We start from the raw sequence: 27,766 nt of genomic DNA on the forward strand, positions 1-27,766 counted from the left end.
TGAGAGGCCAGCAGTTCGTGTTGAATTTAGACCCCTATATGAACACCTGGGCCACCAACTCCCTCACATTATGTTCACCAGAATATATCCGAGAAAATTTAGCTTCACTACATTAAATTCACACAACTTTACCGCAGCTAAATTCTCCTCCCAGATCTCCACCACGGTGTGAAGATATAATGGTGGTGTTGGAGATATGTTGGTGGTGTTGGAGATATAATGGTGGTGTTGGAGATATAATGGTGGTGTTGGAGATATATTGGTGGTGTTGGAGATATAGTATTCTAAGTCAGTGTATGGTGCTGGAGAGAGAGAGAGAGAGAGAGAGAGAGAGAGAGACAGAGAGAGAGAGACAGAGAGAGAGAGAGAGAGAGAGAGAGAGAGAGAGAGAGAGAGAGAGAGAGAGAGAGAGAGAGAGATCTACATTAAAAACACGACCGACAATTTATCCCAAGAGAGACTAATTAATCCCAGACCAAAGAGAGAGGCTAGAGCAGGGTTGGGAGCTGGACGTGTGGTAGTGTACAGCAGAGCATCACCCCCTATAGTAGAAAAAGTTACGTATAGATGAAACCAAAGGAAATGGTAAACGTCGCGTTGGAATACATCACAAAACAAACAACAAACACATATCAAATAAAACACAGAAATAAAGGTTGGATTGTGGAAATAATAAAAAAAAACACAAATGAAATACAGGAACGAAGAATAGATATATAGATGATGGTGTGTGTATATAACGTAGGAATATTTTCTTCTTAGAGTTACCCAATTAAGTAACATTTTCTCTTATTACTCCCTCTAAGAAAAATAGAAGGGGGACATAACTAATAGGTACAGTAGGTGACAGACCATGGAGCAGTAAGTAGAGGTATAAACTCGTACACCCCTCACACACCCCTCACACACCCCTCACACACCCCTCACACACACAAATACAGCCCCACACATACACAAACACCCCCCCACCCACATACACACACACACACATACACACACACACACACACACACACTCACACACATGGACAGACACGACATAGTATACACTGCCATAGAGTTTTGTTTTCTCAATACTACCTATACAAACTCTGTATACAATTCACAGTGATGACGTTAGTTTTACACAAATAACCCAATTTCGTCCAAAATATCTACACACTTGGCGAATTACCTCTGGCAATTACGGGAACCGAGGCAAATTGATCTGACCACTTGTTCGGCGATCATACAATGTGCAACAACAGACAGGACGAAGAGGAGGAGGCAGAAGAGGGAGGAGAAAGGGGTAGATAGAGGAGGAGGAGGAGGAGGAGGGAGGATATAGGCGTAGAGGAGGAGGAGGAGAAAGAGGAGGTAGATGAAGGAAGAGAAAGAGGTAAATGATGGAAGAGAAAGAGGTAGATGAAGAAGGACGAGAAGGCAGAGGATGAAGAAAGAAGAGAAGGGCGAAAAGGATGACAGGAGAGGTGAAAATAGAGGAAGAGGGAGGGAGAGAAAGTGAGATTCGTCGAAGTGATTATCCGATTATCCTTAACACCAAAGTTATTACGTGTGTGTGTGTGTGTGTGTGTGTAATAATAAAAATAATTAACACCGTTTATTAAGAGAAGGAGAAGGGGTAGGAGAGAAGAAGATAGGGGAAGGACAGAGGGGAAAGGAGGATGGAAGAGAGAGAGAGAGAGAGAGAGAGAGAGAGAGAGAGAGAGAGAGAGAGAGAGAGAGAGAGAATATATTTCACTCTATTAAGAAAACATAATATATTTCGTGGATATAAACGTACACGAGGCGGTGAGAGGCTGTGAAATAATGATAATCAAGCGTGAAATATATACACCAGTCCTTTGAACTTATAATGAAAAATACCTTGGCCAAAAAAATTCAGACTTTCATTAAATATTTTTCTCTAACTGTATTTTCTTTCCATCTTGATATATTTTTTCTTAATAGATATAATAATGTGTATATAGAGTGAGAATATTTTTTCCCCGTCAATTTGTCAGTTTTTTTGCTTTTAAAGTTTTTTGTTTTTTCAATTATAAATGAAAGACATATTTGAATATTTCTCTTTAGACAGACATCTTATTTACGATATCTGTTGTAAGTAAATCATATATTTTTTTTTTCTATATAAGATTCTTTTACTTTTAATGGTTGAATTTATGTGATAACTCATTTTTCTTTTTCTTTTTATTTTATTTTTACAAGTTGTCAAGGTGAATGAATGTGTGTACAGAACAGAAAACGAGTCTGGCCTGTATTGACAACTGACATAATGATACCTAGTTCTCTCTGAATACGAAGCCCAACTGACCGACTGACTGATATGACTTTTCTTCCCTGGCAGGTTAGAGTTAGGTTAGTTTAGAGTTAGTTTAGAGTTAGGTTAGTTTAGAGTTAGGTTATAGTTAGGTTAGAGTTAGGTTAGTTTAGAGTTAGGTTAGTTTAGATTACATTCTGAATCGAGAATTAAAATAAGTTCCATAACCTGGTTCAGAATGTTAAAATTACCTTTTATGTCTTCCCGTAATTGGTGTTCTATACGAGTCTACTGTATGTCTCTAACTCGACTTACGAACAAGAATATCTAGCTCTTCATCGCTGTCACACTCGACCTACGTAAATGACCTCTCTTAAACACCAATTAAGGGGAAATGGCTGGGAAATTGGTGTGAGAGTTTAGCATACGAAGATGGTCTCTATTATACTCCATTTAGAAAGGAAGAAAAATTAACTTAGGAATCTTTCAAGGCGACAGACTTTGACTCAACTCTCATAATGACCTGCGTGTGGTGGCTAGTAATGGGTTAAATGGTCCTAATGGCTTAATGGAAGTCCACACACGCCATTATGTTGGGTGACACAAGGTCCATTTAACAATAGTCGTCGTTTTCTTTCGTTGTTGTTTTTTTCGATTTATGTTCTCGTTACTTACAGGTAGATAAGGTAGATGATGATGATGTGGCTAGACACTTGCCTATCTCTCCGCCATAGTAAAATGAAGGAACACCAAGGTACTCGTCCACAACTCCGCTATATAGTTTTTCTCATCACATAAATATATATATTTAATGAAAAACACGTACAGCTCCTCATAAACCTGGAGTTTTATGAAACATTTCGAATCATTACTAGCTACTGGGAACATTTATGACCACGCTGAGTGTGTATCGAACCACTCCGGATCATGGGTGAGTGCTTCAGACCTAAGTGGTACTTTGTTACACCTCGAATAATGGCTGTGCTTCAGTTTGAAGGATCATGATTCACTTTAGTGTTCCCAAATCACAGTCAACCAAGAAGTAAATAAACTAAAGTCACCCCGGTCAGGATGACAGACTGACACACCTGTATAAAATATTACCGCGTCAAAAATAGAAGCTTAATCGAGTGTTTCACTTATCAAGTCTCTTTAGCGGGTACATGTATATCTCAGCTGCCATGATTTACCAATGTTCTCCAGGAAGTACTGGGCTTCATAATCCTTGACAAGATTATCAAGAACAATGGAGGGATCTTAACCAGGCCACTAGCCTCTGCGTGGCCACTTCTAGTGGGTGGCCGTTAGGTTAATAAGGTAAAGGTAAATAAGAACAACACAGACCTTCACAAATATTTTATCTTTATTTTCTCCAGCCTCTGTAACAGATGTCTTCTGTTTTAGTGTTCCAAGCCCATAACAAACACTGTCACCTTGAACCTGGTGTCTCATACGAGCCATCATTACCCGTCAGTAGTTACCTAGGCCGCTCGTACACCGCTGCTTCCTGGGTCTCTCTGGCTCACGACGGTCCTTTCCATCATCAGTAAATTGTCTGCGTTTGATATTTAACCTTTAACAAAATGCTTTATTCAGTGTTTCTACTTCAATAAATCTCCACAGAATATAGCACTCATATAGTCTGGTTGTAGGAGACAGTCAGTAAGTTTTCAAAAGTTTAACTATTCGTAAAGCAACAAGTGTGTGTTGATATAAAAGCAGTGTCCTCTATTGTGTTGGAGGCGGCGGTATCTCTCCTCCCATGTTCGTTTTAGTGCTTATAATGCAAATCAGTTGTCGAAGAAAACTGAAAAAATAAACAAAGTTGCATTTACGAATATCTGGGTACGAATTACTATTGAATCGACAACAATTTTCGTCTGTCAGCCGTAGATAGGGATTCGGCGTGGATGAATAAATTGTCATTACATTCAATGTACGAGCCTAACCTAACCTAACCCAACTTTACATTTAATTACCTAAGATATTTTACATTTACCCAGAAAGATTTGAACGCCTACCATTGCCTAGCTTATACTGTAGACGGGCAAAGGGTGACTTAATTGAAATTTATAAACGCCTCCGCGGACATTACTCAGTCAGCCTGCCAGAGTGTGTTGTGACGACACCAACCAACACTGCTGATAGTACAGATACATTCAGGAGCCCTTACATACCCAGTACTTGTTAAACAGTGCCTAAGAGAGACGTATCTTACCGCCCGAGTGGCTAACAGGACAACAACTGGCGAAGATGATTAAGTAAAGTGAAGCAATCAAAGTATTAAAACAAACAAACAAACAAACAAACAAACAAACAAACACACACACACACACACACACACACACACACACACACACACACACACACACACACAGGAAACATTTCTACTAATCAGTAAGCACAACATAAGGTTAGTTTTATTCATTCGATTTATTGAAATAAATTATTTAGCTTAGCAATCTACGACCTAATTGTAATTATATCAGAACCCCCGTGCCTTGAGCATTAGGGTGCCCCCCCCCCTCCCTCCCACTTCCCTGTCCGTTAACATGATGAAACGGGTGGAGATAATTCCTCTACTCAAGTACAAGCTCGACGTTTAAGAGTGAGTCAGGAGGGAGAGGCATTCAGTCAAGTGTTAGTTTTCTCGTAAGTGTCTAGACTTAAACTTTATTCTCCTTGATATTGATTTCTTATGCACGCCAAAATTCACTAAAAAGTTCTTGATAACAATAGCTTTGCCCTGTTTATCCTCTAACTGTTGGTGTAGATCCTCAGCACCCCTCAACACCTTCTGGTATCTCCACGGGAACACAGTACTGCAGGTCTTCATACCAGAGTTCTTCACTTCGGAAACTTGTGGTGTTCTACTGGTTCTTAGTTGCTGCTTTGGCGGCCTCGGCTGCCTTCTTTTGCAGCAAATACAGCCTGACTTTTTCCAGAAATTCTTTTGACAAGCCACCGGTTCTTTTGTATGAGTGGACCTTGGCCTTCCTGGTAGCGGTGCCCACAACGCCTGACCTCCGCTTCCTCCTCGCTGTCCTCGCCTCACCTGCACACACACACACACACTTTATTATCATACACACAAATAGTAGCAAGTACAATTAGGAGAATTATCAAAATGAAAGCAACACTGATGATTAACAACAGCAATGTGTTCAAACAGTAAATTAAAACTATTATAAAAGTTGTTTTCATCGATTCTCTATTTTCCTGTCCTGCACGATTCTTAATTCACCTGACAGCTTACTTCCCAAACCCCGATAGAAAATAACCATTTGCAAACATATTTGAAACAACGTGTGTGTGTGTGTGTGTGTGTGTGTGTGTGTGTGTGTGTGTGTGTGTGTGTGTGTGTGTGTGTGTGTGTGTGTGTGTGTGTGTGTGTGTGTGTGTGTGTGTGTGTGTGTGTGCGCGCGTGTGGAATACTCAGAAATATTAAAAAGCCATAATCACAACACATTCACTCTAACCTCAGCCGTGGGCCACTAACTCCAGCCTCTATTTATGCTTACAGATACTTTATTCTGCAGGGCGCCTTACAGAATTTCGTAAAGATCGCGTGAATATTTCAATTACAACAGCACCATTGTCCTCACGAGTTAGAGACCTCACACATTAACATAACACACTATTTAATGTATTCTAATCCCATTCTTGCCCAATGTTTAAAATATCTATATAAGCGCTCCTCTCTCTCTCTCTCTGTGTGTGTGTAGAGCGTATAATCTATCCCCCGTCACTCTAACCAACATGTTTACAATATTTTACTCACCCCACCAATCTTTCACAACACTCACACGTAAAGATTCTTAACTTCATAACCTAAAACCTTAAACAACTCGAAGACGCAATCCACATCCAGTTGTAACTTTATGAATAAAACAACTTCAGTTCATACAGTAATTTTAAGACATAAGACGTACCTGCTTGTTGTTGGACCTGCTGTAGAGGCAAATAGGGATTCTGTTGAATAGGGAGAAAAGCCACAGTCAATATAGTGAATCATGACGCAGAAATAATAATAATAATAATAATAATAATAATAATAATAATGAATGTAAAGTCAGTAATAATAACTACACAACAGATTTACATTCATGCATGGTGAAGCCACTGGAGTGACATAATTACCCGGGCAACCATAGAAATTTAATGACACTCGCGGAATTCGAACACTGCGAGTTTTTCTCTTTATTCTTTATATTAGCTTATGATTTATTTGATATGATAATATTAAAAAAAAGAGTACACATACAAACAGGCAATCAAAATTAATAATAATAATAATAATAATAAAAATAATAATAATAATAATAATAATAATAATAATAATAATAATAATAATAATTGTGAGCGTGAACAATGACGGCTCTGTCTACCTCAGCACAGACTGGACAACAGCGGCACTCAGGAATCACTGCCCCATACTCGCAGTCTTCAGGGTAGCCACACTTCACGAGTTCGCATTTTGGGTTACATTTTGGATCTCCCACGCACCTGAGAGAAGAGTGTAGGTTAGGTTTGGGGGTATATTGATTTTAATGGAACATTAATTTAGATATTTCCCATCTATGTCAACTTTTCATGGTAGATATAGAAAGTATTTGAATCATATTAGGTGGAAAAATATCGGGTTCTATACTCACAAGCTCACGACCACCAAGGCCACCGGGAGAAACAACAGCCTCATTGTGCTCTCTGAAAAGTCAATATATATTGAACAACCTCGGGGACATAACACATCCCTGTTCAACACTTACATATATTTCAAATGTTTCATTTCCTTTCACATTTGCACTTACTTTTGCCCTGCTGTTATCATAGAATGTTTTTACTGTATTTAGTAGCCTTCCTCCCACCCCATACATTTGTAATACCTCCCACGATGCTTTTCTGTTATGTCTTATACTCTTTTCCAATCATTAAAACAACTGGTTTAAATCGGCCAACCCTAATTTGGAACTGCCTTTACTTTTACATACTGTAGTTTAGATACGGAGACGCACGGTACAATTATTTCAGGGTTATATATAGTACAATTATTTGTTTTGTGTTAAGGTACCTCATGTAACCCGAGTTTAATTCATATACTTCTTTTTTTTATTTACAGTTTTACAACATGTTTGGTAAATATTAGTTTTCTATATGTAAGTTAATATGTTTTGTTTATGAGTCTTAGTTTTTAATGCTTCAACTGTCGGGGTTTACAAAGCAGCGTTCACTTGGTCTTAGGTACTTCAATTGCCGCTCTCTTACCAACTAACACCAAAAGTACTGCGTATTACTTTACCGTTCGTCGTTTTCCTATTTGATTTTGTTTTATTTACTGTAGTAATACGATTCTTTATTAAAAAAGTCAAAATACGAATTCCTTCTTACATAATCGATTAGCTTATGTTGTAAAGGTAAAAGATAAAAGATACTGGAAGAGCAATGTCTTCATCTAACGTCTTATAGATTAAGTTTTGAGATTATCTTGAACAGATTCGAGAACCACTAAAAAGAAACACGTACAGGTGCGAAGTCTTGACCCAGCTCTCGGATAGGTGTGAAGACGACTGCTACCGCTGCTGTACTGACGCCACTTCAGCACGCTAATCAACTTCAACAGGTGGCTTCACTCTCGCTTTATCACCACCAACTGTGATACCATTACTGTTCAAGTGTCACGTATTATGGCAAACAACACACACACACAGAATTAATATGATCACTAACGGCAATTGAAGGGAATGATATAGAATGATTATAATGACAACATTTTAGTTTTTTTTTTAATATTTCAGGATTAGACAAATAAAGAAAACGTAGTTGATGGGTAATAATCAGACACGTGAATAGCCAAATTAGGGCCTGTACCTCTCCCCGGATGCGTGACCTAAAATAACCTTACGTGGTGTGGTAATCTTACTACTGTGTTATGTAAGAACGAGTGACTGCTAAGGTCCACATTCTCAAATTTCGTACGATGGATCTTGTTCGTACCTTACAATGTTAACTTGAGCTAAAGTATAATATAAAACTTTAGAAAACTACTAGTAAAATTATACATAAGAAAATGAAACTAAGAAGGATAGAAGAAAAGATAATATAGTTAACATGGTAATTATTATTCAACAAATGTTTACATCAATAAGTTATGCATCGTCATTGTTATCATTGTTTGTTTTCCCTTTTTTCTGTAAACCCCACGAGTAGATAGAGTAACCTTTATAACAGACGATAGATGGCATTTGTTACTAGCCAAGACGATGGCGGTGCGAGGAGGAGGTAGGAGGCAGCTACCAAACAGGGAGGTACTACCGCCTGGGAACATATTGGAAGCATAATGTGTTGTCTAATGGTAGACCCTGCTGCCATATGGCATCACGAAAATTGTGACCAAATCTCAGGTTGCTGATCTGACTTTCTGCCTTAATTACACACAATTGCAGGGTCTCAATTGTCTCTCTTATTTTGACAACACAACATACATATATTGTTTCTCACCATTGATCCCTTTTTATGGTATTTCATTATCATTATCATTATTATTATTATTATTATTATTATTATTACTATTACTATTACTATTATTATTATTATTATTATTATTATTATTATTATTATTATTATTATATTTTATTCTTGTTTTTATTATTATTATTATTATTATTATTATTATTATTATTATTATTATTATTATCATCATTATTATTATATTTTCGCCCCCAGGCCCTGATGTGGGTCATTGACCTGTGCCCGGGTGAGCTAATCCTCCCCAAAAAACAAACCTAACCTAACCTAGCAAACCGAACTGTTTAATATATGTGCAATCACCGCCTCTTGTAATTGGTTATTTACAATGTCAACCACCTGCCATACATCCACCTACAACCACAACCGTCTGCAATCACATCCACCTACAACCACAACCGTCTGCAATCACATCCACCTACAATCACACCCACCTGTGATTACAACTACCTATAACAATCACAACCATCTACAACTCTCAAAAAGCAACAACCACCCCATACAGTACATTCGCTCTTTTACAGTCACGGCTAAATATAACGAACCACTTATAATCTACAGTAGGACCAGCACTAATGATCTCTCAGAAACACCTGCTCAACTGATGCCAAACAGGATGCAGGTGTGTCAGAGATGTCCACACACACACACACACACACACGCACGCACACACACACACACACACACACACACACACACACACACACACACACACACACACACACACACGCGCGCGCACACACACACACACACACACACACACACACACACACACACACCTGGCATTAAAAAATAACTCATAGACTATAAGTTAGGTGAGGGAGTGAGGACCTTTGGAGTTTCGGGATTGGGGAGAAGCGAGCACTCTATCTAGGGGAAGACCCATTTGTGTAGGGAGAGCAGAGGATGAGGGAGGGGAGATAAGGGAGAGGGGGGGGAGAGAAATGGGTTATAGAGAGGTGTGTGGAGGGGCGCTAGAGTGATACTGTCATTATTTATCGTGTGTGTAACTTCTGTGAAATATTTACATGCCATCTTCTCTAAAGAACTCATTATTATTACTTAGACGAAAAATATTAATGGTATGCTTTAGTGTGAACTTCATAGTTGCTAAGATATTGAACATTTTCAATTGTTGGTATATTTTCTGCTACAAAATATTATAAATATAATCAAAACTTTAAATGCAATAGTTACTCATTTTATTTTGTTTTTCTTTGACGGTGGGTATTATAATTTTCTCAGCTTAGCTAATACCTGCTACATGACTCGTGGTTTTTCTAGGGAGATGGAAAAGATCTTCCCTCTAGGATAAGATTTCAAATATTTGAATTAGATGGGATGTGAGTATAGTGATGTGTTGTTCACTTGACTCACTCGTTTGGACAATTTGTGTTAGAACTGTGTCCGTTCCGGATTGGTGTGAGCAGGCCCTGAGATATAATATTGGCTCATATTTTTTCTTAGTCATACATGTATAGTCCAAAGAGTCTATTTTTGGCGACACACAATAAGTCTGTCTTTTATTATAACCCCAATGTCAAACTGCCATAAGAATTACTGGAAAAAGAAGGGATGGACCCATTGTGGTGGATGATCCATTTAGGAGTACCCAGTGTTGGCACAGTTTTGCATTTATTGTGAGACCAGATTCCTCCTACCACACTCTGATTACACGTGGGAGGATGAACACTTAAACTCCGTTCATAAATGCATATATTATAACAAAACATAAAACATCAACAATGTTTGTGTCCACTAGAGAGGTCAGTAGCTCCCCTGGTCTGGTCACCGAGGAGCGTCCGTGGCACTCCTTCCCCAACCACTCGTGGTAGCAGCTCCACAACACTTGCGGTCCTCAGCGGCTTCCTGTCCACACCCGCGGTCCTAAGTGGCTTCCCGACCACACCCGCGGTCCTAAGTGGCTCCCCGTCCACACCCGCTGTCCTAAGTGGCTTCCCGTCCACACCCACGATCCTCAGTGGTTTCCCGTCCACTGGAAAAAGAAGGGATGGACCCATTGTGGTGGATGATCCATTTAGGAGTACCCAGTGTTGGCACAGTTTTGCATTTATTGTGAGACCAGATTCCTCCTACCACACTCTGATTACACGTGGGAGGATGAACACTTAAACTCCGTTCATAAATGCATATATTATAACAAAACATAAAACATCAACAATGTTTGTGTCCACTAGAGAGGTCAGTAGCTCCCCTGGTCTGGTCACCGAGGAGCGTCCGTGGCACTCCTTCCCCAACCACTCGTGGTAGCAGCTCCACAACACTTGCGGTCCTCAGCGGCTTCCTGTCCACACCCGCGGTCCTAAGTGGCTTCCCGACCACACCCGCGGTCCTAAGTGGCTCCCCGTCCACACCCGCTGTCCTAAGTGGCTTCCCGTCCACACCCACGATCCTCAGTGGTTTCCCGTCCACAGACGCGGTCCTCAGTGGATTCCCGTCCATACCCGCTGTCCTAAATGGCTTCCCGTCCACCCCCGCGGCCCTAAATGGCTTCTTGTCCACACACGCGGTCCTCAGCGGCTTTCCGTCCACACCCACGATCCTTAGCGGCTTCCTGTCCACACCCGTGGTCCTCAGCGGCTTTCCGTCCAATAATCCACGATCCTGCTTCCCGTCCACACCCGCGGGTCCCTTCAGCGGCTTTCCGGGTCCACACTGCGGTCCTCAGCGGTTTCCGTCCACAATCTGCGGCCCCGCGGCTTCCCTGTCCACACCCGCGGTCCTCAGCGGCTTCCGTCCAATAACCCGTCCTCAGCGGCTTCCGTCCACACCCGCGGTCCTCGCGGCTTTCCGTCCACACCCGCGGTCCTCAGCGGCTTCCCGTCCACACCCACGATCCTCAGCGGCTTTCCGTCCACACCCGCGGTCCTCAGCGGCTTTCCGTCCACACTCGCTGTCCTCAGCGGCTTCCCGTCCACATACCCGGTCCTCAGACCGTGTATGTCAACAATATCATTGGGAAATATAAGAATGCAGAATAACGCTTTGACAATACCGACGGGTTTTCCTCAGCTGAGTGTAATCATCTTGCGCTAGCCAAATGAAAATACTAAAGTTACATTAGGATGAGAGGGGGATGATGAATTCATATTCTAAGTAAGGTGTTCCTCTATAAAAAGGGGCATTTATGAACAAATAGATTATGAATATGTTTTAATCTACATCTTGGAAAAGCAGCTAAATTTTCTTTAATCCCTTGACTAAGAGATGGAACTTCCAAGAGGAACATAAGAATCCAGCATTATATTTACTGCGACACCAAAAAGGGAGAACAAGGTACAGTAGTCTCCTCGTCTCCTTCATGGAACTAAAATTATCCAAGGTATACAAAACCGTGAAAAATATGGCGAGTAACTTACATATAAAATTATATGTCACATATTTGTATAGGATATCCCGAGCCCGATTTGAAGATATTTGTGGCAGTGACAACAAGTCCCAACACAAGACGACAGGAAGAGGTATCACACTTCCTATCAGGACCTGCGTGGCCGTGCATATCTGGTGACGCTGGTTCATTATCATACCTTGTTATCGCCTCCTTATGCTCCATCAAACATAAACACCGTAATGTCAAGACCTAAAATGATATGTAAATAAAAGAATAAAATAGTAAGTCGAGATGTCGGGAGATAAACACTGGAACTACGAACATTATTCTCAGCCCTGGTTGGTCCGCCATCCGAAGGGAGGAGAGTCTGATTGGTCCCTTAATATCAGAGATGTGGATTAGACTGTGTAGCAATATGCAATTGATTTATCCAATATTGTTACTAGCAATTTCATTGGCTGGCGGTGAGTGTTAGTACAATACCATTGGTTGGTTCTTGGTCCGTGACTCAGCTCTTAGTGCCTCCCGTCCGCCATACAGATTCTCTAAGCTGAAGGTATAACCCAGACGTGTGGTGGCTCCCCTCCTGCTTGGTTCTTCACAACAGGTGTTCCTGAGTTCACATGTAGTGGTGATGTTCACTCCCCGCCAGCTACTGCTATGCGTCATGTTGGCGCGGTTCTCCACTGCCCTGCAGATCTTGCCTGAAGCTGTCCCCTGCCAGGAGTATCCCTCTGGCCATGTCTGGGCCACACTGCCTACCTTGGTCCATCTGTGGTCCACCACCAGCACTTCGACCGCCCAATTACACGTAACAGACCAACACAATGTCTCCATAGCCTGCCTCCATGTGCGGCCAGTAAAGGGCAGTGTGAACATGACTCTCTACTCCGAGCAGTGCTGGTCTAGTAACGCTACTGATACCTCCTGGTCTCAGGAATCGATTAGCTCTTGTTCATCGACAGACATTAGCGTGGTTTTTGTAGACAAGAAGGTAGTGTTCCATCTTCTGGGGACAAACACGACGGCCTCTATCACCACAGCCAAGGATGCCCCACCTGCCGACCTCTTCGTATACCTGGAGAGTCAGTCGTTTACCACAGTTATCTATGACTGCTACTTAGGTTGTCGCTCTTATTCTTCGCACGCATCATCAGAACCATCTGAAGTTGAAAGTTTAGAGAAATCATCCCCCTTTTTCATTTACACTCATCCTAGCTTCTTGGGCCTCCAGTTTCGTGCAACATTGACCAAACCCAGGGAAGCTCTCGACAATATAGCCATTGACTCTCTCAAACAGACCGCGTTTACGGCTGGTGTGTGGAACAGAGTACAAGTGTTAATTAACACAGATAAGTATCGGGTGTTGGTTGACGGGCATGAAAGAAAAGTGATCAGTATCTCTCGGCACCATTACAGCCTGGCCAAAGTGCATGTTTTAGTTAAAGGAGTTGCATTCTGGAGCATAGACTGTCAACCCCAACCTGTGTCGACTTGGCAGGCAAAAGACTCCCCAGAGAGAGAAAAAGCACCTACGGTGCTAACAGTAACTGTTGATACTGCCTCACCAATGAATAATGACGTTGGACAAACCATGAAGACTTTGAAACATGTGAACGACTTTAGGTTTATTTTTTATGTCGTTCTTGGATTCACAGTTGCTGTCGATGCAGTCGCCATCGTCAACCTGGCCCTCACACTCCACCTGCTTTCTACCTGAGCAGGTAGACCTCCCTTAGGTGTTGACGTCCTTCTGGAGAAGTCTATGAGAGAGGGCCTAACTTCCACCTGCCTGTGAGATGGGTCCCCGCTCTCAGCCAGTAGGAAGAGCAAAAAAATTAGCAGGTAATAAGAACACCGCGGAGTGCGTTAGTGACGGCGGACTTGTTGAACCCGAGCACCAACACACCTTACGGCAGACGATACACGACATCAACAACAGACTAACTGGGAGAGAGAGAGAATGATGATGTTTTTAGATTATCACTTGGGTGTTTGTTGATGTGGTACTTTATGAACTTAACATCACTTTAAAAACAAAATTTTATGCAACGGAAACTTCTCACTGGCAAACGCACTGCTTACAGGAAATGTCGATTAAATTACAGTATCATCTATAAATCTTGTTTAATGTTATCCCTCAGAATATATAAATTCTAAGACAATTGTACTTAAACAAGTGACTTGCGTTCCAAGAGAAATGTTATACGTTAATCCTTCTTAACTTCACAAAACAAAAGGATTCGAGAGTAACTAAATCACCTTTCTGTTAGGGTTACATCGTGTATTGTGGTAAGATGACTTCATCCTTCTTGTTTCATGTTTGATGGGCTTTTTCTATGTATTGTATAAATTAATAAAATATCATGGTGAATAACCATAGTGTTACTTTGTACATTACCCAGGTGATTCATATGAAATATTTCTCTCTCGATTACGTTTGAATCATTTTTTTTAGGAAACTGGCCAAATTATTTGTTTTAATCTTTTATTATTAGTAGTAGTAGGAGGAGGAGGAGGAGGAGGAGGAGATAAGGGCATACGGGGAGAGAATTCAGAACGTTGATCAAGGCAGCTTCACTCCTCTAGTGTTCACAACCTCTGGTGGGATGGGACCAAGTGCAAGATGTTTCTACGCCAGACTCGCGGAGGTGATCTCCGAACAGAAGCAGCAGCCCAGAAGTTTTGTTACATCCTGGATGAGATGTCGACTGTCCTTCTCTCTCCTTCCGTCGGCTTTGCTCTGCCTCAGGGGAACGAGAGCTTCGGCCCCAAAGCCGACAACAGCTGCAGATATTGACTATGAGGCTACAGTCACTGAATGCCGCATAGATCTGCTGCTCAACTAATTCAACACAGCTAGGATAGCTACCTATGTATTAGGATATTTAATATTAAGCTAATATCATGATAGTAGTAGTAGTAGTAGTCGTAGTTTTTTGACATTTTCCTTATTTTGCACATATTAACACGACAACAGAATGTATTTAAAATGGTCAAATAACACACTATCATTTTTTACTTCCTATTTACCAATGATACATTACACCTCTAACGTTTGTTACATTAATTGTTTAAGATAATTTGTTAAGTTAATTCTCTTCTTCTGGTAGTACCTCATTTCAATAACTAGTCAAAGAAATCAATTACGATGGTTGTTGTTGTTGTTGTTATTAGAGACCTCAGGATTTTGTTTTGTATTATTGGTGTAGACGTTGTTGTTGTTGTTGACGTCGTTGTTGTTGTTGTTGACGTCGTTGTTGTTGTTGTTGATGTCGTTGTTGTTGTTTACGTCATTGTTGTTGTTGTTGTCGACGTCGTTGTTGTTGTTGTTGTTGCAATAGACGTCATGTTGTTATTGTTGTTGTAGATGTTATTGCTGTTGTTATTGATGTAGTTGTAGACGTCATTGTTGATGTTGTTGTAGACGTCATTGTTGATGTTTTTGCAGACGTCATTGTTGATGTTGCTGTAGACGTCATTGTTGATGTTGCTGTAGACGTCATGGTTGATGTTGTTGTAGACGTCATGGTTGATGTTTTTGCAGACGTCATTGTTGATGTTGCTGTAGACGTCATGGTTGATGTTTTTGCAGACGTCATTGTTGATGTTGCTGTAGACGTCATGGTTGAGACGTCATGGTTGAGTTTTGCAGACGTCATTGTTGATGTTGCTGTAGACGTCATGGTTGATGTTTTTGCAGACGTCATTGTTGATGTTGCTGTAGACGTCATGGTTGATGTTGTTGTAGACGTCATTGTTGTTGATGTTGTAGACGTCATTGTTGATGTTGTTGTAGACGTCATTGTTGATGTTGTTGTAGACGTCATTGTTGATGTTGTTGTAGACGTCATGGTTGATGTTTTTGCAGACGTCATTGTTGATGTTGTTGTAGACGTCATGGTTGATGTTGTAAACGTTATTGCTGTTGTTCTTGATGTTGTTGTAGACGTCATGGTTGATGTTGTTGCAGACGTCATTGTTGATGCTGTTGTAGACGTCATGGTTGATGTTGTAGACGTTATTGCTTTTGTTCTTGATGTTGTTGTAGACGTTATTTCTGATGTTGTTGTAGACGTCATTGTTGTTGTAGACGTCATTGTTGTTGTAGACGTCATTGTTGTTGTAGACGTCATTGTTGTTGTTCTTGATGTTGTTGTAGACGTCATTGTTGTTGTTCTTGATGTTGTTGTAGACGTCATTGTTGTTGTAGACGTCATTGTTGCTGTAGACGTCATTGTTGTTGTTTTTAGTAGAAAAGTTTTCTACTTTTTTTTGTCGTTGTTGTAGGCATCTTTGTTGTTGTTGATGTAATAGACGTCATTTTTTTCGAGTAGATGCCATTGTTGTTGGTGTTGTAGTAGTTGAAGTTGTTGCTGTTGTAGTAGTAGTAGTTGAGGTTGTTGTTGTTGTTGTAGTAGTATATCAGATTGTAGTAATAATTGAGGTTGGTGTTGTAGTAATAGTTGTTGAGGTTGTTGTTGTTGTTGTAGTAGTATATCAGATTGTAGTAATAATTGAGGTTGGTGTTGTAGTAATAGTTGTTGAGGTTGGTGTTGTAGTAATAGTTGTTGAGGTTGTTGTTGTTGTTGTAGTAGTATATCAGATTGTAGTAATAACTGAGGTTGGTGTTGTAGTAATAGTTGTTGAGGTTGTTGTAGTTGTTGTAGTAGTATATCAGATTGTAGTAATAATTGAGATTGTTGTTGTAGTAATAGTTGTTGAGGTTGTTGTTGTTGCAGTAGTATATCAGATTGTAGTAATAAAGGTTAAGTAGTAGTAGTTGAGGTTGTTGTTGTTGTTGTAGTAGTATATCAGATTGTAGTAATAATTGAGGTTGGTGTTGTAGTAATAGTTGTTGAGGTTGTTGTTGTTGTTGTAGTAGTATATCAGATTGTAGTAATAATTGAGGTTGGTGTTGTAGTAATAGTTGTTGAGGTTGGTGTTGTAGTAATAGTTGTTGAGGTTGTTGTTGTTGTTGTAGTAGTATATCAGATTGTAGTAATAACTGAGGTTGGTGTTGTAGTAATAGTTGTTGAGGTTGTTGTAGTTGTTGTAGTAGTATATCAGATTGTAGTAATAATTGAGATTGTTGTTGTAGTAGCAGTATTTCAGACTGCAGGAATAGTTGTAGTTGCTGTTGTTGTTGTGGTTGTGTCCGGGCAACCTGCAGGAGGAAAGTGGTCAATAAACAGTTGTACTCTTATGACCTGAGTAAAGATCAACTTCTCTCCGTCAAGTGAGGGGCACAGAACCCAACTAGGGCATGTGACTTAAGTGACCAAGGTTATAAAATATGTTTATTATTATTATTATTATTATTATTATTATTATTATTATTATTATTATTATTATTATTATTATTATTATTTTTATTATTATTATTATTATTAGTTATTTATTATTATTATTATTATTATTATTATTATTATTATTATTATTATTATTATTATTATTATTATTATTATTATTATTGTACTTACATTCGTGTCGACATGAACTAATTTTGTCCCAGTTGCCTCGAACGCACTTAAACAATTTACAGCCTTCAAAACGCATTTCTCCTTCTGAGTAGTAGCGATCTGCAAACTTACAACCTGTAAAGATAAACGAAGATATTAATACAACTTTTCTTGAACAGGAAGATGGCACTTTGAATGATTAATTAATAATATTTAGCTTTTTGGTTGTTATTATAAGGAAGGTCTTAAATTAAAAGGTTTTCTGTAAAAGCAATTTCTGGCTGCGAATTTATTTTTCTTTTTTTTTCTGGGCGCGGTGGTCTTTATACCCTTTTGTTCTGTAAAGTGGCATAATATCCAATTACCTAAATGTTGACACTAATTAGTTAAATGGTTTAGGTTAGGTACTAAGATCACCCGAAGATGAAACCTTCCAGTATATTTCATTTTAAATTTAACGACCCGAAAGCCAACTAAGCTAACCTAACCTAACACTAAGGTTAACCTACCCCTACATAACATTATTGCCTTCAGTCATCAGGAGAAGTAAGCTGGGGAGGTCTAAGTTTCATGTGATCTGATAACTCACCATTACCAGCAACACAATGAAACCACACAACCCATACCAGCAACACAATGAACAACACAACCCATACCCGCAACACAATGAACAACACAACCCATACCAGCAACACAATGAACAACACAACCCATACCCGCAACACAATGAACAACACAACCCATACCCGCAACACAATGAACAACACAACCCATACCCGCAACACAATGAACAACACAACCCATACCCGCAACACAATGAACAACACAACCCATACCCGAACAACACAACCCATACCCGCAACACAATGAACAACACAACCCATATGAACAACACAACCCATACCCGAACAACACAATACCCGCAACACAATGAACAACACAACCCACACCAGCAACACAATGAAACCACACAACCCATACCAGCAACACAATGAACAACACAACCCATACCCGCAACACAATGAACAACACAACCCATACCCGCAACACAATGAAACCACACAACCCATACCCGCAACACAATGAAACCACACAACCCACACCAGCAACACAATGAAACAACACAACCCATACCAGCAACACAATGAAACCACACAACCCATACCCGCAACACAATGAAACCACACAACCCAATACAGTATTCTTGTGTTGTTGAAACTTACACTCAGGATGGCGGTAGATCTTCCAGCTTGTCCTCTCACACACCGCTGATAAACATTTGGCAACAGGACGAACAGAATTGTGGAAGTAGACCTTACCATCGCACTCACAACCTGCAACAATGAGCTTTACATTAATAGGTTAGTTTAGTTTAGTTTAGTTTAGTTTAGTTTAGCTTAGTTTAGTTTAGTTGTTTAGTTTAGTTTAGTTTAGTTTAGTTTAGTTTAGTTTAGTTTAGTTTAGTTTAGTTTAGTTTAGTTTAGACCTCTGACAGACACATTAACACACACTGACTACGATGTGTTCACTATAGGATTAACTCACAAATTTGGTTATTATAATGATATATTTTAGTTGTTTATTTCAATACCCTGGTGACTAGTTCTCATATAAATTTTAAGTTATATAAAGTTATGAAAGTCGAATAATTTTCCCCAGTCATTATACTGAAAGGGTTTAATGTTTGCTCGTAAAGTTCTTGTGAAATCTTGTGTTATAGTTTAAGATTGTTCTTTTTATATCCATTTTAAAGGAGTTTTACGCAAGCACTGAGATCTGAGAAAAGAATCAAGTTTTCCTTCATTTGATAGATATTTTCTGAAACAGCCTTGATACAGCAGGTCTAAAGAAACTGTTTAACCCCTTGACTATGATTACACCTTGAGTATGATGACTTAATCCCTTGAGTATGATGACTTAATCCCTTGAGTATGATGACTTAATCCCTTGAGTATGATGACTTAATCCCTTGAGTATGATGACTTGACTCATGGAGTATGATGATTTAACCTTTCCAGTATGATGACTTAACACCTTGAGTATGATGACTTAATCTCTTGAGTACGAAGGATTGTGTACTCAAGACGTTAAATCATCGTACTCAAAGGATCAAGTCAATGTATACTGAACCAATTAAGCATAAATATGAAATTGCCACTAACATAACATAACTATATATATAACATTCCTTCTCAACACTTACTCTCCTGAACGTAGCAGTAACACTTGTGGCCTTCACAGCCTGTACTCAGCAGCGTTCCGTTGATATAGTCGTCCAGATCGTCAATACAATGGCCCAGGATATCCGTACACGACTTGTTCTCCTTGCACCGTTTGACGCAACAGTGACAGTCATGGTCGTGATCCTCGTCTTCATGGTCGTGTTTATCATAATCGTGGTGGTGGTCGTGGTCGTCATCGTGGTCGTCATTGTGGTCGTCATCATAGTCGTCATCATCGTCGTCATCACACTTGGCATGGATCTCGTGTTCATTATTTTCACACTCCTTTTTACACCTTCCTCCATGCCTCAAGCAGGAATAAGGTGTATATTCTCCACAGCCTATTGAGGACATTAGTGGGTTGATGTGTTATTGTATTACAGATAAATACTTATACTTTATCCTTTCTAATGGTAAAAGTGGCGTTTTTACGTATATTTTAGCCTGTCTAGTGGTAAAGTGATTGTTTTACTTACACTTCAGTCTGTCTTCTAGAAGTAAAGTGCCCAAACGTTAATTTATTTTTACCAACAATTAATTACTGTTTATATGAATTGAGTTATTTTTTAAATGTATGATAAATTCAATCGGCATTGAGTAGCAGTAGTAAAAGTAGTAGTAGTAATAATAAAATTAGTACCCGTAGTAGTAAAATTAGTAATAGTAGTAGAAGTAGTAGTTTGACAAAAGAATCGTGTGAATTTAAGACGGGGGTAAATAAAATCGACTTCCCTAACACACTTTACCCCCGCGTCCCTCCTGAATCATCTTCCCGCGATGACAAGAATGACCAGATTTAAATATGTAAATAATTAAAATCTAAGCATTTTTTATTCGATGACCTTATATAGATGATTTTTATTGCCGTGTTTATCGCATATGAGAAGGAATAGTTTTGTTCGTGTATGTATGAGTGCTATATTATCAGTATCAATATCTTCACCAAACTTTCCACTTCGCTCACAGCTACTCTATTGAATTGCTTTACAAGGAAGGTCGTAACAAGGCTCTAACAATAGTCTTTATTAGTAATTTAATATGGATGAGGGAGGAGACCCACACTCAACCCCTTCTCCTGAACCATCAAGAGTAAGGTAAACTTTTGGTGAGATTTGGCGTCGAAAAACTATTCTCTCTAGTCTTTGAGCTGAAATTTAGCGTTTTTATCTGTGTTTGGAGTTTGATTATAACAGAAAAAGTAAGTCATATAAGGTTAAAAATAACAGGAGAGGAACTCACTTCCTAATATTCGGTCGCAACAGACGTAGGGTTTGACGCACTCCTCCTCGCCTCCCACCACCCTCATGCACGTCGCACTCTTGCAACACACTCCTCGGGCTTGGTTGCACGGCTCACCATACCCGGGAAGCTGCAACAAGACACATGTTATACTAATGAGAAAATCGAAACAAAAATCGTGCCCCATCCGTCACTCATACCAAGAAGAAGTTTGTTTGGTACTTCACTCTTCTGCCTTGACTTCTTCACCTGTAGTGTTGGGACCCATTCACAGCTGGGTGAACTGGAGGTTCCCTGGGCGTGAACAATCGACCATTACGACAGGAGAAGAGCGCCATACTCATATCTTGTCTTTTACATTATTTAAACCCATCCAAATAATTCGAATGTTTAATAACCTACAGGGTCTTAGTTAAACACATAACCCCTTTAGGTTATTGTAAATAAAATCATAAACACAAAAACTAAAAACTCTATTTAATTTACTTTAACCATCGTCATCCAAACATCACAACAATTAACTTGAAAGTCAAGAACAATTATTCACAGCTGAAGAACAAAACACTAGAGTTCATCTGACACAACTTTAACTCTAAAAATTATGGATGACTTGTGAGAGCTGGTCGTGATGTTGTTATTAATCTTTTAAATACTGTACGGTATTTCGCTTCCTCGTTAGCTAAGGTCTTCAAGTACCTCACAAAAATCATTGTTTGCATTAGGCGATAGCTTTTAAAGCTTAAGACAGACATTCTGTCTAGTTAACATTATGCTAAGTTAAGTAACATTAAATATACTTTACATGATGATCTCTGCTCAACTTCCCTTCCTCGATGGTGTCAGCGCTGGCGACTAAAGTCATCAGTGCCAGTAAAAGTACACACAGATTGTGAAGTAACATGGCGGCAACCCAGTGCAGGCCCTGCAAGACTGTTAACGTTAGAATAGTATCTTAAACATGATGATAACGAACAATCTAACTCAATGATCCAAGGACACTCTAGTTAGGTTAAGTCAATGGTTTATGTTGTTTAAAAAATAAACAGTTATAGGTTATGATTATCGTAGTCTTTTTAACATTACCTGTGCTGTAAAGTGGATATCCTACCCAGCTTGCTTGCAGCTGCTCTGAGGTGTGACTGGTGAATGTGGACTCGAGACCCAGCTCTGTATACCAGCCGTGGGGGCCAACAGGTGCTTACGTGACACCCTATTAATCACATTTCGCCTTGACTTATGACAGCCACATCCGCGAAAGCAAGTTTTACTTGTCTGCAGCCCAACTCTTAGTGATGAACTCAAGCCAGGACACTGAAATATGAGTAAACTTATGATAAATATTATGAAAAAATGGTGCTTGAGATAAAACGACTGAAAGCAGACACTAAAATATTTCTACACAATATGTACTGCGTCCATAAATTATTTGACCTATTTTAAAACCTAATAACCTCAACAATATTACAGAGGTCTACTAATGCAAGTAAAACCCTTATGAGCTGTTCGCCAAGTACTATATAATGAAACCAACGAGTCCTTTCTATAATATTTTTCAAGGTACTGTATTAAGTTTAAAAATGGGCCACATAATATAATGGAGGATACCTTGTATATTTGGGTTTCCAGAAGCTTAACATTTTGAGCTGTGATCAGGAATAAGAGATTTTGACATGTACGAACTTTTGATTATTTTCACCCATAGAACAGTGTTATATAAGGAACACACTGTTCTCGTGTTACGGTCGACAATGGTTTTCTAAATTGTGGCTGTGTGTATGAGAAGATGAACGTCAGAATGAAGGAATATCTTGTAACAGTCCTTCATGTAAATATTCTAACTGTACCTCTGAACTCTAAACGCCCTTCACAACATGTAAATAAATTGCAGACTTAATAATTCATGCAAATTTTACATTTTTTAAAAGTATTTAATGTAGACGGCTTGGAGATATATTGCTCGTTTTAAATATTATGAAGACTTTGAAAACGGAGAAAAATAAGGAATGACTCACAAAATGGTGGGAAGCAATAAGCAGCTGACACCTCGGTCTTGTAGATGTTATTGTGATGTTCTTTGTCTGGTGTTTCTTACAAGTTTACGTCATACCTTATCTATATTATACGATAGATAAGTAGATAGATAGATAGGTATGCTGCAGTATTTACCCTTCGGTGGCCTTACCGAGCATGTGGCACCGTCGGATTCATAGTCGAGACTTCTTCTTTGCAGATATTAGAATACATCTGTCAAATCACTTGGCACAAATCTCGAGTACAGTACAAATATTACTGGAAAAAATATATTGTTAAGAGTTGGGAACTTTTCTGACTGGTACACTCAGCATTGTCAATCCACCCTCTCCGTGAGGTGTGAACCCCAAGAGTATCAACTCGTGAATCCGAAGCATTCGTGAGTGAGGGGAGAGGTGGGTCTGTGTGTGACCGGGTTGCGGGTTTTGGGGTTTGAGGAGGGTGTTCGGGGGCTAGAGGGGTGGGACAGGGTTAAGGAGTTACTTGTGCAGTTAGAACACAGTGTTTATTAAACAAGGATATGAATAGGTCATAAAAGGACACCATATTGAGACTTCAGACCGCCCCCCTATCACAAGTTAGGAATGTCACCCTAAAATGTGGTAATACATTCTAAGCATAATTTGTATTTTGCCCTATGTATTTATATCCTTGCTTGATACATATTATGTTGTAACTTCACAAGTAACTCCTTAAATCTCCCCCATCCCTCTCGCCCTGAACTTCCTCCTTACATCCCATAACCCGCCACCCTTTCACACACCGACTCCTGTCTCTCCTCCTTACTTGTGAATGCTTCGGAGTCATGAGTCGATACTCTCAGGGTTCACACCTAACAGAGAGGTTGGGTTGGCAATGCTGACTGTACCAGTCGGAAAAGTCACCAACTGCACATACAAGTTGAGAAGGTGTCTGTGAGGTGGACACTGTACAGAGAATATTTTGACAAACAGGAATTATTACAAGATTTGGAGGGGAAAGAAGTGTCGAGCAGGAAAGTGCGGTCACATTTTAAAGCAAGCACAAAAAATTATACTATGAGGGAAAAAAGAGCACAAAGATAAATAGTGTTTTTTATCATGTTTTATTTTCAGTACAGTTAATATCACACAAAAACTCCAGTCCTTATAGCTTGATAATTTCAATAATATGTGAGATATTAAGGAAAGACTTTTTACCTTATTACTAACAACACACACACACACACACACACATACATACATACACACATACATATATATATATATATATATATATATATATATATATATATATATATATATATATATATATATATATATATATACACACTACACACACGCTCACACATACACATATTCACACACGCCCCCCACACACATCAATCATAAAAGCTAGTCTTTAAACTTACATCTAAGCAAAATTTACGAGATATGGTTGTTATTGTTTTAGTGTTGAAGATGTGCCTTTTATACAATGGCAGTTGGTGGTTGTGGTAGTAACAGTGGTGGTAGTGGCTGTTGTAGTAATGGCAGTGGTGGTGGTAACAGTGATGATGGTGGCAGTAATGATGGTGGTAGTAGAGGCAGTGATGATGGTGGTAGTTGTGATAATGATAGTAGTGGTGGTGATGATACCGACGATGATAAAAATGACAGGTTGCCTATATAACCAGTATTGACATGGGTATGATGGGGTACGAAGCCTGGTATACGTGATAGAAACCCGAACTATTACTGTTTGAATACGACAATGACGATGATGACGAAGATGAAGATTTTGTTGTCGTGATTAGAGATGTTGTCGTGGTTGGAGATGTTGTCGTGGTTGGAGATGTTCTTGTGGTTGGAGATGTTGTCGTGGTTGGAGATGTTGTCGTGGCTGGAGATGTTCTTGTGGTTGGAGATGTTGTCGTGGTTGGAGATGTTTGTGGTTGGAGATGTTGTCGTGGTTGGAGATGTCCTTGTGGTTGGAGATGTTGTTGTGGTTGGAGATGTTGTCGTGGTTGGGAGATGTCCTTGTGGTTGGAGATGTTGTCGTGGTTGGAGAGATGTTGTTGTGTGGTTTGTGGTTGGAGATGTTATGTCGTGGTTGGAGATGTTGTTGTGGTTGGAGATGTCGTGGTTGTAGATGTTGTTGTGGTTGGAGTGGTTGTAGATGTTGTTGGTTGATCTTGTCGTGGTTGAAGATGTTGTTGTTGGAATGTTGTTGAGATGTTGTTGTGGTTGGAGGGTGTTGTCGTGGTTGGAGATGTTGTCGTGGTTGGAGATGTTGTTGTGGTCGTGGTTGGAGATGTTGTCGTGGTTGAAGGTGTTGTTGTGGTTGGAGTGTTGTCGTGGTTGGAGATGTCCTCGTGGTTGAAGGTGTTGTGGTTGGAGTTGTTGTGGTTGGAGATGTTGTCCTGGTTGGGAGATGTTGTTGTGGTTGGAGATGTTGTTGTGGTTGGAGATGTTGTTGTGGTTGGAGATGTTGTCGTGGTTGGAGATGTTCTTGTGGTTGGAGATGTTGTCGTGGTTGAAGGTGTTGTTGTGGTTGGAGGTTGTTGTGTTGGAGATGTTGTTATTGGTTGGAGATGTTGTCGTGGTTGGAGTGGTTGGAATCTTGTGGTTGGAGATGTTGTCGTGGTTGGAGATGTTGTCGTGGTTGGAGATGTTGTCGTGGTTGGAGATATTTAATGGTTGGAGATGTTGTCGTGAAAGTTTGGAGATGTTGTGGTTGGAGATGTTGTTGTGGTTGGAGATGTTGTTGTGGTTGGAGATGTTGTCGTGGTTGGAGATGTTGTCGTGGTTGGAGATGTTGTTGTGGTTGAAGGTGTTGTTGTGGTTGTAGATGTTGTCGTGGTTGAAGGTGTTGTTGTGGGGAGGTGTTGTTGTGGTTGGGGGATCGTGGTTGGGGATGTTGTCGTGGTTGGAGATGTTGTCGTGGTGGGAGATGTTGGAGTGGTTGGAGGTGTTGTCGTGGTTGGAGGTGTTGTCGTGGTTGTAGATGTTGTCGTGGTTGTAGATGTTGTCGTGGCTGTAGATGTTGTCGTGGTTGGAGATGTTGTCGTGGTTGTAGATGTTGTCGTGGCTGTAGATGTTGTCGTGGTTGGAGGTGTTATGGTTGTAGATGTTTTTGTGCTTGTAGATGTTGTGGTTGGAGATGTTGTCGTGGTTGTAGATGTTGTCGTGGGTGTAGATGTTGTTGTAGTTGGAGATGTTGTGTGGTTGGAGATGTTGTCGTGGTTGGAGATGTTGTCGTGGTTGGAGTGTTATGGTTGTAGATGTTTTGTGGTTGGAGATGTTGTCGTGGTTGTAGATGTTGTTGTGGTTGGAGATGTTCTTGTGGTTGGAGATGTTCTTGTGGTTGGAGATGTTGTCGTGGTTGGAGGTGTTGTCGTGGTTGGAGGCGTTGTCGTGGTTGAAGATGTTGTGTGGTTGGAGATGTTGTCGTGGTTGGAGGTGTTATCGTGGTTGGAGATGTTGTCGTGGTTGTAGATGTTGTCGTGGCTGTAGATGTTGTCGTGGTTGGAGAGTGTCGTGGTTGGAGATGTTGTCGTGGTTGTAGATGTTGTCGTGGTTGTAGATGTTGTCGTGGCTGTAGATGTTGTCGTGGTTGGTGGTGGAGGTGTTATGGTTGTAGATATTTTTGTGCTTGTAGATGTCGTCGTGGTTGGAGATGTTGTTGTGGTTGGAGGTGTTGTCGTGGTTGTCGTGGTTGGAGGCGTTGTCGTGGTTGAAGATGTTGTCGTGGTTGGAGATGTTGTCGTGGTTGGAGGTGTTATCGTGGTTGGATATGTTGTCGTGGTTGTAGATGTTGTCGTGGCTGTAGATGTTGTCGTGGTTGGAGGTGTTATGGTTGTAGATATTTTGTGCTTGTAGATGTCGTCGTGGTTGGAGATGTTGTCGTGGTTGTAGATGTTGTCGTGGTAGATGTGTTGTTGTGGTTGGAGATGTTGTCGTGGTTGTAGATGTTGTCGTGGTTGTAGATGTTGTTTGTTTGGAGATGTTGTCGTGGTTGGAGGTGTTGTCGTGGTTGAAGATGTTGTCGTGGTTGTAGATGTTGTCGTGGTTGGAGGTGTTGTCGTGGTTGTAGATGTGTGTGTTAGTAGATGTTGTCGTGGTTGTAGATGTTGTCGTGGTTGTAGATGTTGTCGTGGTTGGAGATGTGTTATGGTTGTAGATGTTGTTGTGCTTGTAGATGATGTCGTGATTGTAGATGTTGTCATGGTTGTAGATGTTGTCGTGGTTGGAGATGTTAGTTGTATGTTGTTGTGCTTGTAGGTCTTGTTGTGGTTGGAGGTGTTGTCGTGGTTGGAGGTGTTATGGTTGCGATGTTGTTGTGCTTGTAGATGTTGTCGTGGTTGTAGATGTTGTCATGGTTGTAGATGTTGTCGTGGTTGGAGATGCTTTTGGTTGTAGATGTTGTTGTGCTTATGGCCAGATGTTGTCGTGGTTGTAGATGTTGTCCTGGTTGTAGATGTTGTCGTGGTTGGAGATGTTGTCGTGGTTGAAGATAATAAAGTATAGTTGTAGATGTTGTCGTGGTTGGAGATGTTGTCGTGGTTGAAGATGTCGTGGTTGAAGATGTTGTCGTGGTTGTAGATGTTGTCGTCGTTGTAGATGTTGTCGTGGTTGAAGATGCTGTCGTCGTTGTAGATGTTGTCGTGGTTGTAGATGTTGTCGGGCAACCTGGAAATTATTCGACCTGAATATTGT

At 40.2% G+C, this 27,766-nt stretch overlaps 5 protein-coding genes across 5 annotated transcripts; 1 reads left to right on the plus strand and 4 right to left on the minus strand.

The window, feature by feature from the left end:
• Nucleotides 1-4,900: 4,900 nt before the first annotated feature.
• LOC121878407 lies at nt 4,901-7,887 on the minus strand. The gene is made up of 5 exons (XM_042384626.1): nt 7,783-7,887; nt 6,915-6,966; nt 6,648-6,765; nt 6,192-6,231; nt 4,901-5,314 (listed from the first exon to the last, which is right to left on the minus strand). The coding sequence occupies exons 2-5, from the start codon at nt 6,956-6,958 to the stop codon at nt 5,130-5,132; spliced, it is 387 nt and encodes a 128-aa protein (XP_042240560.1). The 5' UTR covers nt 6,959-6,966; nt 7,783-7,887; the 3' UTR covers nt 4,901-5,129.
• A 632-nt stretch (nt 7,888-8,519) lies between these two features.
• On the plus strand, nt 8,520-12,389 carry LOC121878499 (endochitinase A-like). Its single transcript, XM_042384756.1, has 4 exons — nt 8,520-8,538; nt 10,547-10,828; nt 10,983-11,741; nt 12,196-12,389. Exons 1-4 carry the CDS (start codon nt 8,520-8,522, stop codon nt 12,387-12,389), a joined length of 1,254 nt encoding a protein of 417 aa, XP_042240690.1.
• Nucleotides 12,390-14,389: 2,000 nt separating this feature from the next.
• On the minus strand, nt 14,390-16,374 carry LOC121878502 (putative uncharacterized protein DDB_G0286901). The gene is made up of 4 exons (XM_042384760.1): nt 16,363-16,374; nt 15,830-16,282; nt 15,476-15,577; nt 14,390-14,473 (listed from the first exon to the last, which is right to left on the minus strand). The coding sequence occupies exons 1-4, from the start codon at nt 16,372-16,374 to the stop codon at nt 14,390-14,392; spliced, it is 651 nt and encodes a 216-aa protein (XP_042240694.1).
• A 541-nt stretch (nt 16,375-16,915) lies between these two features.
• On the minus strand, nt 16,916-22,188 carry LOC121878362. The gene is made up of 7 exons (XM_042384548.1): nt 22,143-22,188; nt 21,862-21,989; nt 21,060-21,189; nt 19,802-20,161; nt 18,822-18,932; nt 17,620-17,733; nt 16,916-17,303 (listed from the first exon to the last, which is right to left on the minus strand). The coding sequence occupies exons 2-7, from the start codon at nt 21,958-21,960 to the stop codon at nt 17,248-17,250; spliced, it is 870 nt and encodes a 289-aa protein (XP_042240482.1). The 5' UTR covers nt 21,961-21,989; nt 22,143-22,188; the 3' UTR covers nt 16,916-17,247.
• Nucleotides 22,189-24,604: 2,416 nt separating this feature from the next.
• LOC121878503 (mucin-5AC-like) lies at nt 24,605-27,276 on the minus strand. Its single transcript, XM_042384761.1, has 3 exons — nt 26,353-27,276; nt 25,887-26,310; nt 24,605-25,031 (listed from the first exon to the last, which is right to left on the minus strand). The coding sequence occupies exons 1-3, from the start codon at nt 27,274-27,276 to the stop codon at nt 24,733-24,735; spliced, it is 1,647 nt and encodes a 548-aa protein (XP_042240695.1). The 3' UTR covers nt 24,605-24,732.
• Between the last annotated feature and the right edge of the window lie 490 nt (nt 27,277-27,766).

This window comes from Homarus americanus, unplaced genomic scaffold, assembly GCF_018991925.1.
Source record: "Homarus americanus isolate GMGI-L3 unplaced genomic scaffold, GMGI_Hamer_2.0 scaffold41027, whole genome shotgun sequence".
Taxonomy (NCBI): domain Eukaryota; kingdom Metazoa; phylum Arthropoda; class Malacostraca; order Decapoda; family Nephropidae; genus Homarus; species Homarus americanus.